Source organism: Aquarana catesbeiana, linkage group LG08 (assembly GCF_042186555.1).
Source record: "Aquarana catesbeiana isolate 2022-GZ linkage group LG08, ASM4218655v1, whole genome shotgun sequence".
NCBI classification, from domain to species: domain Eukaryota; kingdom Metazoa; phylum Chordata; class Amphibia; order Anura; family Ranidae; genus Aquarana; species Aquarana catesbeiana.
This window is the reverse complement of record NC_133331.1, coordinates 177,399,210-177,411,822: the sequence shown is the minus strand read 5'-3', so window position 1 is coordinate 177,411,822 and position 12,613 is coordinate 177,399,210. Positions and strand designations below refer to the sequence as shown.

Here is a 12,613-nt window from a genome sequence, read left to right as displayed (position 1 = left end):
TTTTTTACAGAGCAATAAAAACTCAATTTTGTGCTGTGATTGGTCATTGATTGACTTGGTGCCATAGTATAAACCCCTTCTGAGTTTCCTGGGTTGGTAATAATAAAATGTATGAAGTTGTGGTGCTTGATGTGTGGGACTCCAGGAAAAAAGGCATGAGGAGACCCCAGTTCCATGACCTGTCAAAGGCATGGGAACGACCTTTCCTCCAGTCATGGGATTCTGGGATTGCGTCTCTTAAATAAAACAAACTTACCTGCCTGTTGGCAATTTTCTGTAGAATGTATGCACATGTGCAGCTTAGTGTACATTTTCAGCACACCTTAGGGGCGGAATGAATGAACTCCTGCAGGATTTAATCTAGCGGTTTGTAGGAGAGAGCAATATCTGCCCTACGTTAAGTAGCCGCTGTGTTATATAATGCAGGTGGGAAGAAAACAACTAGGTCTATCACTCTATCATTGGCCATTGCTTAACACCAGCCATCTTCCCTCAGACAGAAGATATTGTGACCAACAAACACATGCACACTTATTATATGGCAGAGAGGTGTTGAGGATACATACAGAGGTTGCTTTTGACAACTTTTCCTCTTGCTAAAAGAAAAATAACTAAAATTAACAAATCAAGTAGATTTTTCTTAAAGGAGGTGTCTGGGCTCATTAGGGCTAACAGTAGATTGGCAGATACTTTATGTAAACTTCAGAACAGTCTATCGTGTTGCACCAGGATGTTGCATGTTCTGTCCTTAGCACCTGGGGGAGCATGTACTTTGGTACACAGCGCTCCCCCAAACACCACCCTAGCCCTGGGCCACTGAAATAGAGAGGCTTCACATATTGATGTTTCAAACATCTGTTCTCTTGGTTTCTTTCTTGAACAAGTTTTACAGAAAAATCCAGGCTTGTGACAACAGTAGACTTCAGTTTCAGCAAAACTTTGAGCACAAGAGCAGTGCCATTTACGTAGAAGTTAAAATTGGACAGGCTTTCCGGGACCACCAGCCAGTGTGTTCCCTTTAATAGACCCAGAAATGACTAAATGCACCAGAGGGGTAGCTAAAGCAACAAGGTTCCCAAGATCCTACACAATCTGTATACACAAGGGCAGCAGAGCACACAGATTAGACTTTACTAGCAGATTGTGGCTGCACTGATTGCAGTGAGCCAGAATGTGAGGAGGGATATGCCTGTTTTCAGGCCCCCCTTTTCCTCATTTGATCGTGGCAGCATCTGTTTCAAGGCTCTCCCACTGTATTAATATCTTGGGGAATCAGGGATAGGTTGCTCCAGGTCATATGACCTGGAATCTTCTAGAATTCATGGCAACCTGGCTAGGTTAGGTCAGTTTAGCTCACATGGCCCCCAGAAACCTTCTAGAATTCCTGGGGCCCCCTATAAAAAGGGCTCCCCCAGTTTATTCAGGGTTAGTTGCCTGAGGTAGGTTACACCAGCGGAGCTTCCCACCCCCCCCTCCCTATTTTTCTGTTGTGGTCTTATTACGTGGTTGGGTTTGTTAAACAAAAGGGGACTGTTGTGTTCAATAATTTTAAGATGGATCATTTATTTTGCAGCTTGAGTCTCAGTGGCTGAGTTGTGTAATCGGTTGATGTATTTAATCCATTACAGTTGATATACATAATAACAGTTATGCTTTTAAATTATTTGTTATAAACCAGTAATATAGGCCGTGGCCAAATATGTCCAAATAAAGTTATGTTTTTTCATCAATAAACTGATTGTTTTGTCCAGGCCATGCTGCCTGCGATCCCATATGCTTTTGCCTAACAAAAATTATCCACACTGCCTACAGTGTGGCAACTAAATGTACCCATCAAAACAAAACTAAAGCTAACCTATCTAATACCTTGCACTTATATAGGAGAGTACAACATAGATTCTTGATAATGGTAGTTCAGAGTCTCAAAGAGAGAGCCTATGCCAGTGATGGGGAACCTTGGCACCCCAGATGTTTTAGAACTACATTTCCCATGATGCTTAACTACACTGCAGAGTGCATGAGCATCATGGGAAATGTAGTGCCAAAACATCTGGGGTGCCAAGGTTCCCCATCACTGGCCTATGCCTTCGGGGAAAGGAAATTATTGGAAACTTATTGTCAGTGGAGATACATATTTCATTAGAATAGTACAACAAGCAGATTAATATTAAATCAATTTTTAAACAGTTAAATAGATTTCACTCCCACCGATCATTTGCATTTATAAATTACACGTATGACATACTGCTAATATCTCAATTGATATTAAAGTATACAGTGTCAAATCATGTATTTAGTTTAGTCTGTTTTCAGGAATTTTAGTTGATTAGTTGTTATACAGTAAATGTGTTCACCTACACTACATATACTAAACATTGTCAGAGAAATCCATTTCTCGGGGCCAGTTCTCATGTGATGAATGCATGGGGTTTAGTGACTGGCCTGCTGACTGCAGGTTTCCCCTATATAAGAAGCAAATATAGACAGTGTAAGTGTTCAGACATGCATGGGTGCCAAATGCATAATTGGTATACTGTATTTGGTATATGGGTATTGCTGACTTCTTCTCGTGTGGTAAGCTGCAATGTATTATTCATTTATTTCTTTATTTTTTGCTCTTGGGTTTAGTAATACTTTAAGGTGAACTTATTATAACATTGGCCACTGGGTATCTATGGCATTGTATGGTGCTATCCATGGCTCATCACAAGTATGAGCTCTGTTACACAGATTTTACAAGTTATCTAAATAAATCTTTCACATTTCTGCTCTTTGTCAAAATACATGGTCAGCATTCCTCCACATTATAAAACACTTGAGAAGGGCTTGTCTGTTTACAATATATGTGCATAGTCAGCAAAGTAAACATTCCCTGCTGTATTCTCAGCATTGCAAGTGTTTTCTTTACTAATCAATGGGGATTTTCTTCATTACAACTTGATTCTCAAACTTCTGAGTATCTTATGAGATAGGGTGCATAAACTAGGGAAAACAATGTAAGGCAAGCATTTGTTTTGTGGATGGAAGTTAGTTTTGGTACTCCTTCTGGTACCCCTTCTAAAATTGTCCTTCACCAAACACTTTTGCCTTTTATCATTTGCCTTACATATGGCATTGCATAGGCATGCGCACAGGGTGTGCCGGCTGTGCCTGGGCACACCCTAATCACGTTGTGCAGTGTCGATTTCCCTTGCTTCCTGGTGCCCTCTACCTCCCCCCTACAGTGCTGCCAGCTTCCCTCCTCTCCTCTCCTGATGACTGCTGTCAGTCACAGCTCTCTGCTCTTCTCCCTCCTCGCTCATTGGAGCGCTGGGCTGTGGAGAGGACGGGGGCAGCCAGCTCAGTCTCTCAGCGGTGTCGGTCCAGGCACCTGGTAGAATTTAGACTTCCACTGTTGTGATGATGCGGTGCCTGGACTGACATGCGTGAGGTCAGCAGAGAGTGGACTTCAGCCCGCTCTCTGCTGAAAATGGGTCACAGGACAAAATGAACTGCACTCCTGTGATTCATAGGAGAAGTACAGCCAAATGAGCTTTGGCTATACTTCTCCTTTAATGGAAGCAGACTAAACTCTGTCCTCAGTCCCTTTCTCTGTCTCAAAAGAGAGACAACAGGAGTCTGTTTAGACCCTTGATATTTCACCAAAGCCCCCCCCCCCCCCCCCCAATGGGGCTCCTGAAATTAAACAAAAAATAATAAAAAATAATATTGTAAAAAATAATTTAAAAATAATAAAATTGAAAAAATAATAAAAATAAAAACTACTGACACCAATTTCTGCTTTACTGACACTGTCCACTGCTCTGCTGATATACACGCATGTGTGTTTGTGCTCTGGGGTGCACATCCTAATGCAATAGGCTGTGCACACCAATGTGGGATTGTATGCACCCACTATACCCACCTTACCTGAAAAACTAAGCAACTGCAGAACAAATTATAATTATTGAAACACAAAACACAGAGAATGGAAAAAAATTGCCATGGTTCCTTTATTTGGATTTTAACTTGAATCAACCAGGCATTCATTTCACTTTTTGTTTTTTAGTTGTATTGCCTATACATTATTAGTTGTGCTGATTTAAAAAAAAAAGTTTCCTAGTACAGATTGGAAACCTGAAATTATAATTGAATCCCTATATCATTTATTCAGAGTACCAATTTAATAGTGAGATTGGAGAGATCCCAATGCATCTGCTGGCCATATTGAATTCTGCTAGAATTCAAAAAGAACACAGACTTTTTAAAGCTAAGAAGAAAAAAATGTAATTTGCCATATCCTGTGGAAGTGATGTGATTATCACACCCCTGATAAATTCCACAGGATAGAAACAAAAATGTTTAATAGTAAACATCGACGTAAAATCCCTCTCTACTATAAAGGCTGTATAGTTATAGTTTCATATAAATATTGCCATATGTCTCTCTTACAATTACCTGTTAATAATATGTAATGAAATTCAGATCCATCCTTCCATTTGCACTTTTTTCTCTTCTTTCCATAAAAGTAAAAATCAGCTGTGTTGAAGGGATTTGATTTCAGTCATATACACATAAACCTTAGTCTAGAATTACGCACCAAACACTGTTTCCACTTTGGCCATCTGCACCTTTGGAAAACATCTATAAGTGTAAATTTCTCTCCAACAAGTCCTCAGTCTAGTTCTAAATGCTTTAAACAATAAACCTTCCTAACACCCAAGATTATACAAGAAGGTCTGCTCTATATGGTTTTAATAATATAGGAAGTACTGAGGTGGGAGTCGTGTTTTTCTCTGGGACCGTGTAACCTTATCAGTTTGTTTAAGCTATTTTAGTATTTTTACATCTGCAAGCAAGCATTGGCTGGTGTTGTTTCCTTGGCAGAGAATGTAGCATTATGGTACACACGTCTCACTTTTGCTTTGAATTCTCTGTAACCTCTATACTCCCACAGCAGTGGCGGCTGGTGCTAAAAAAAATTGGGGGGGAGCAAACAAACCCCTCCATGTCCACACTCACCACGGTCACGGCTCCATACACACACACACTGTGTGTGTGTGTGTATATATATATATATATATATATATATATATATATATATATATATACACACATACACACACACGAGGGGTCTTCAAAAACTTTCCACACTTTTATTACATTTAATGGAGTTAAAAAAGTGTGGAAACTTTTTGAAGTCCCCTTGTAAACACACACACACTAAGACTTATAGTACTGACATATTCCATGGCACCTTACGAAGAACCAAATCCTACAAGCTCACACATAAGCAACCTACAAACTCCATGCAGACAGGAATCAATCCCAGTACCCCCAGCTCAAACACAAAAACCTACAAACTCTGTGCAAACGGGAATCAATCTTAGCACCCCACAGCTCAAACTCATGACCTACCAATGAGCTGAAAGCCCCCCTGAATACATCAAACCCAACACAACTGCTAAAGAACCACAAGTCACAGCAGAGCCACCATAACAATCTCCAGCAGCCAAGAACTACATCATTATAAAAGAGAACCTGCCTCTGTTCATCAAACCTAGCCTGCCCCCAAAACTCAACAGCACCAACTTTACAGGAGAGCTGTAGTAACCCTGGCTAACATGACATGCTTGCACTTGTAGTTCACCAGCAGGTGACTGTACTGGTCCTGATCAGAGCCATGCTGGGGGAACAGAAAGAGCTCACATCATCCATCAGCAAAGGGCACTACTGGACTAACCCTGCCCATGCCACCTGAGCCAGCAGCATCAGCTAGGCAGGCAGGGAAGCCTGGATCCTCCTCTTGCTGCCTGCAAGTCATACACTGGTGAACTAGGTCAGGCAGGCCCCCTCTACTGACCTGAATAGCAGATGCAGCCTGGTGGAAGGAGACAGCTCCAGGTTTCCTCACGGCTGGTGGGTCGGTCAGTCAGCAGGCATAGCGGGGACACAGTGCGGGCCGGGACACCTCCTCTCTGGACAGTGCTATTCTGAAATGGCTCCGCTCGGGCCATGCGTTTCACGGAGCTGCTGACATCACTTCCGGTTTATCACTGGCACAGGGAAATCGGAAGTGACGTTGTAACTTGGAGGGAAAGCACCGCCCATGTCCTAGGGTGATGCCAATCTAGAACAAAGCACCTGTAGTGATACTACGGGCGGAAGTATTCCGGCGCAATGGATTGCGAAACAAGGCAGGTCAGAATTCTGCAAATGAAGCGTCTCGTCTGCAATCTCGTGATTGCATAGACGTCACGCTTCCCATAGTGCGCTGTGTCCGGCACCCGAACGCAGGCAGAGAAAGCAGCAAAAGCAAGTTAATGTATTGAGTTGGGAAGTATTTTCATTGCTCCATGTGTCTTCTCGTTCCAGTGACACACACTCTTTCATTTCTTGTGGAGAGGGGGAATCTCCCAAAGAGGACACAGATAATGAAATATTGACAAAGATTGCAATATTATTGAAAACCAAAAAAAAGTTATTTTGGTTGTAGTTCAATATGTGTTTAGTTCAACCACAGTTCACAAAAAATATTTCTCAGTTTTGACATTTGTTAAATATGTTTTTCATTCTAAAATGAATTTACTACTACATATCTGACATAAAGTATAGCCTGCATTTTGTTTGGCACAAAGGCCAGCATAAAACCTATAACCAAAGTAGTCCAGTTTACTTCTACTAAGATAGTTGCCAAGCTCTTTATGATGTATTTTCAGGAACATAAAGTCCTTCTAAGTCAATACCTAGGGAAGCAATAACTCACTAAAAGTATAAATTGATGCTTTTTCCTTTATATATATATTTTTTCCAATCTCTTGGTATTTTAGTTTAAAATCTACAAAAAAAAACTGCAGAGCGATTAGACAGCACAGGTTGTTTAGAGGAACTAGATGTTTATTTGTAGACACTTCCAAACAAGCCAGGATAAATACCTGAAAATCAGCATGTCATATAATAAATGGTTAAGGTGAAGCCAATGGTCAAGCCAAAATCCAAACCTACTTACCACCAGCTCACAGACAACCAATTGACCTGTCTAGCAGTATGCGTTAAAAACAGGGGTTCAGCCCGCACGCATTTGCAAACGCATGCATAAGCCACAGAGCCACGTCATGGCACCCTGTAATCTGTGGTCCTAACACTAAAATTTGGGTGTCCCCACAGTGGAAGCACATGCATTCTAATGGATAAGTGAGGGCAAGCCAGCAGGTTAGGTTAGTTTAGCCAAAGGTCCGTACTATGAGGTCAACTAGCCAGATATCTGTGAGGAAGCAGCCTTCGTCACCTTGCTGAATTAGGTCAAGGATCAACACCACAACATCTGGTAAAGAATAAAATAACATACAAACCTGAAGAAACTGATTATTAAACATCTTTATAGACCATTACATGCTGTATATTGTATATACACAAAAGAAGGGAGCCTCTTAACCCAGTAGTACACTGATTTATTTTGTATCTGAGGGTGCAAATAGCACATGGGCATTGGGGTACAGAGGAAGTAGCAGGCCACTGATGTGGGAAAGAGCAGGAGAGAACAGAAGGCTCAGGAGTAGAAGCAGAAGGACTACAGATGCTGAAGCAGAATAAAAGAGAGCAGCCAGTGTCTGGTCAACAGATGCTTGACCCACAGCTGAGTGCCTGATGGAAGGCTGATTCACAGATATTCCATTAGTCTATAAGTGACTGGGAGATAATTGGTCATATGAGCAGTTTATTTACAGAATTTCTAAGTATAACTTAATAAAAGCAAATAGAAAACTACCCCTTAGTGGCGCTTAAAGGCGTCTGTGCTTTTGGCCCATTATTTTGGCCATTTCAAAGTGCTTTCCATGAATATATTACACATATTGTCTTTCTTAATTGGTCTGAGTTCTATGAACTACATGCAAAAGAAGGAAAGAACAACAATGAACAGTCATACAACCGGAACATACTGTAAAATCCTGCTGCTGACCCACTGTAGAGCTGCTGCACATGAACCCTACAAATTGCAGCCAGTCAGGTACAAGAAACTGGCCTACCATCTGGCTGTGCACAGGTTCTATTAGAATGCCAACAATTGAAAGCATATGTTTGTTGAACATGAAAGGGTCAGAACACAGTCAATGTTCATTAAATTGTTTGGTGCAAGTGTTACAGAGCCTGTCAGTTGCACTATCGTGCAAAAGATGATTTAACAGACCTATTGTGTAGCAATTCTCAATTTATGAGCAGACCTGCTTCAATACTCTGACTACAAGTGTTAGTATTTGAAGGGTTATAGCCAAGATATTCAACTTTAAGAGATATTTGGTGTTATTACACTTGTCCCTCCTATTCCTTCTATATTGAGCTGCATTGTAATTGTACTGTCCCCCCTCTACATTGTAGAGTACTGCGTAAACTGTTGGCACTATATAAATCCTGTATAATAATAATATTTGGTGTTATGCGCACTGTAGTGAGGCTTCATCCTACTCTCATACTCTACTCATGAGCTTATACTGTAGAGGAATAGCTACTTCAGTTAGTCACCTGGTTCTCTAAATCTTGCCCTCTCTCCTTCTGTGCATAGCTCAAAACTGCCTCTTTTTCTCTCTGAACAACTATAAATTATGCATCCCTGCTGATTTTTTTTCTGCTTCATAATTTTGTTCCCCCTACCCCCATAGGATGAAATACTGAATCTGCCTGGTCACGAGTTGCTTCACAGTTGAGCATTCTGCTAATAACTCCGTGCAGCTACCACTACCAATGTGCTTTTCAAATTTCTTTGATTTTTCCCTAGTGGGGGCCAATTGGACCCTGAGATGGACTACTACTCATAGGAATAGGGAGTCCTTCCCAAGAGCAGGGCCAGTGGGTACTGATAATAAAAGGGGGCCGTGGAGTATATCCTATTACCCAAGCAATGCTAGCTTTTTCCCAATTCATCATTTGTACACAGAAATTTGGAAGAACACAACATTGATGGACTTGTGTCTTTTTTCAACCTCACTTAATATGTAACTATGACATGAAAACTTTTATATTTTTTCAAAAAAGTGTTAGTAGTTAACTAATTGCACTGTAACTGTATTATTGAAATCATAATAATTATAATAATAATAATATTAATAATAATACTTCACTAATGAGAGAATAGAGATGACATTTGTCTAAAAAACTTTCTCTTTCATTTCATACACTATAAAAACATACTGTATATTGCTATCTGCATAGTACATTACAACAATGAGCGTATTAAATCCTCTGAGAAGGTCAACACGTTTTCCACTTTCCACAAATACAAGTTCATCTATTATCTACTAATAATAATAATAGTAATAGTAATAATGTGACTAACTATACAGCAACCATAAATCATAACTGTAAATGTATTTTGTTGACCAGAAGAACCACTTATGCATCAAAAACAAATTTACAATTCAAATGTATAATTTTTCATAGAGATACTACAACTTTGTGACCTAGCTATGTATGGGGGTAAAAATATACATATGACAGGCACAATCCGGGGGTAATGGAAATTTTTACATTATATTTTATAATTAGTGCAGCTGAGAAATTGCTTATATCTGCTGAGTCAGCAGATAAGTTCTGAGGGACTTTGTTGTGCTCAGCACTTACTACATTGCTGGACTGCTGTCCTGAAATCACTTGTGACAAATCAATTTCATATGTGGCCACCTTATTATCCTGCCTTCTCTGCTGCTGTAATGGCACCACAAGCGTGACATGCGTTTTTCGAGCGTTCTGGAAAGATGTTAATGAGGCCTTAAACAGAAAATATGTTTTGAAATGCAGTTCTCAGATGTATCTGTATTTTGCACATTACAGTAATCATCATTTTATATGTTCATATTTTTTTCAGGTACTATTTTTCATTGCAAGAAAACAGTTCTCACTTCTCAATCACTGTGACTCCTTGTGATGTACCTATTGAATGGAGTATTCTACAGTACAGAGCATCACATGCATTCCACGGAAAAGCAGCAGGTATGAATACATATGGTCTTGGGGTGATTATGCACATATGGCAGTTTTCCAATTAGTTATACCAGTCCAAGTGGCATCTTAGGGCGTGGCAGCCCACGTTTATTAAACAGAACGGAACAGTTAACATTGAAATCAGTTGCCCATGCAGGGCTTTCCACCATCAACAACAGTCAACTGAATATGCCAAACCACCTAGCTCTCTTGTCAGCACCACTGCTGCTCTTCTTACCAGTCCCTTCAACTATATTGCCCAGCTCTGCTGGTTCACTCAGCTCACTTAGCCTTTAGTTGCAGCACCCTGCTGCACAGCCTGCTGCACACTCCTGGTCTCTAGATATGGGTTCTCCAGACACCCCAATAGGAGCTGACCTGATTCATGAGACAAGTCCTCTTGTCTCTTGGTTTCTAGCTGGGCACTTCTGACCCCTGGTTGAGACCTCCTGTCTAAAATATGGGAGCTGTCCCCACACAGAGAGCCCTGAGCTATCTTTAGACTTGAGTTTATTATGACCCTGCATAGCTGTGTTCTCCCACGGGCTGCAGGCATCCAGTAAAGTCCAGACACAGGATTAAAGGTTCTGTTCCACGCAAATCACTTTGGAACCTTCAAGCTCCAGGCCCCAATCTAGGTTCAGAGTATCCAGAGAAAGACTAAAACACAGCTTTCTCTGCTCAGAAACGATAGTCTGGAATTTCGCATTTAGTCTTAATGTGAATCCTGTGTAATTTTCTCCTACATCTCCACAGTGGCAGGGCCTTGCACTGTGACAACATATAGAAGGTATTGGAAGGTCCACAAAAATGCATATCCCACACTCAGACAAACCAGTTATCATACTCAGGCTGTCCACAGTGCGTGCAAAGACTTTCACATTATCTCTAACTCATGCCATTTTCCAGGTGAAAGTTTAATAAGAAAGCTCAGAAATGTAATGTTGGCCGGTGAACCAATTTCTAAAAATCAACCTGACCTGCCTCACCCCTTCCTGTCTGTATGTGTAACAATAGTGATATCACCATTCCTAAGCCATGGAATGGCAAGATATAAGATTGTAATGAACACTGCAATTTACCAAATAACTATTTGCCATTCTTTTAGAATCTGAGTGAGAAGTGACCATAAGTAGTGACATGCTGCAGTAGTGAACACTAAACTTCAAAGTGGCAAGTAATCCTCAACACACTGGGGGTTGATTTACTAAATGCAAATAGGCTATTCTCTTTGTACAGGAATTTCCCTTAGCTTTGTGAATGAGATGAAGTTGTGCTGACTTCCACTATCCATTCATGTACAAGCAAAAGTACAGTCTTTTTTTTATTTTTCTTGCACGCAATTGGGTATTCTTTGCAAACCACATTTACTGAGCTAAGAGAAAATTACCTTGTGAAGTGAAAATTCCTTTGCAAAGTGGAAGTTCAAATTTCAGCCTGTGGGGTATTGTATTGAAAACCTGAACAGTACTTGCATCCGATGAGATGCAATCACTGCCCAGCCGAGAGGTGACAAAAGATGACTGGGAGTGATGACAGGGATTCTGCAGGAATAGTCAGAAATGTAGTCACTTTTATCAAACGCCATGGCATATACTTCCACAATAAACAATAAATGTAAAGTAGATGTAAATCCTAAATAGATACTGTAACATTTACTTTGTTAAAGCGCTGTGTATCAATTGTTTTCAGCAAGAAATCTTTGAGCACCAAAAGATGAGAAAGTGGAGGCGCCCAAATGTAAAATAAAAGCTGACAAGTGGATTTTTCATAAATTTGCCGTTACCCTAACAATATTATAAAAACATTGTTAAAGGATTTCATAGCACTACAGTGGCCACTTCCTTAGGATGGTGCAAAAAACATGTTTTTGTTATTGTCTGTTAGAACACACTACCAGAGAGCAGGAGAGACAGATCACAGCTGTTAAAAGTGTTTTACACACCATCCTGAGGAAGTAGCCAGTATAGTACTGTGAAACGTGTTGGCTGTGTTCCTATAATATTCCTCTGGCAATAAATATCAAATTTACGATAAATTCACTAAATTTTGGGCACCTCTACTGACACCACTTTCCTATTTTTTGAGGCTCTTTTGGAAATTTCTTGCTGTAAATACACTGGAATCTAGAGACCACAGTGCATAGGATCGCCCAGATCACCCCACCTAGCATTGAGTGTGACTTCTCTCTGCACAGGGACAGCTATATTCCCTGCAGACGTTCACCCCAGGTTGTCTGATCCCAAATAAAGGAGCTCAGCAACCTCACAGATGTGAGTACATAATTGCATTTATCCTCTCTTAGTACATTGTATTGAACTATCTGTAAACTACTACACTATAAGGATCTCTCCTATGGCCTCTGTCTTTGTTTTTTCTTTTTCTCTTCTCTCTATATCCTTAGAGGTACCCCGGTCATATCAATTGTTTTCACAATTTGTACATTCTTTGTTACATCTCAGTGCAACTGATCTTCTCAGCCCCTTTCAGCCGTTTGCTGTCTACATGCACTCACTCCAGCTGTGGCTGCATGTCATTGCTTTGGGCTGGATTTCTTCAGATAGCAGTGGCAAACCATGCCTGTATACTGAGCATCAACATGGCTGCTTATAGTCTCTTCCACATATGCATGCGAAGGAGTGACAACACAGGAGAACAA

General features: G+C 40.6%; 1 protein-coding gene across 1 annotated transcript in view; it reads left to right on the top strand.

The window, feature by feature from the left end:
- The window catches only part of LOC141106177 (protein NDNF-like), a 47,046-nt gene that overhangs the window by 24,687 nt on the left and 9,746 nt on the right, over window positions 1-12,613 (top strand). The window contains exon 3 of the mRNA XM_073596715.1: window positions 9,839-9,963. Coding sequence (XP_073452816.1) covers window positions 9,839-9,963 — 125 coding nt within the window. The remainder of the gene's footprint in view (window positions 1-9,838; window positions 9,964-12,613) is intronic.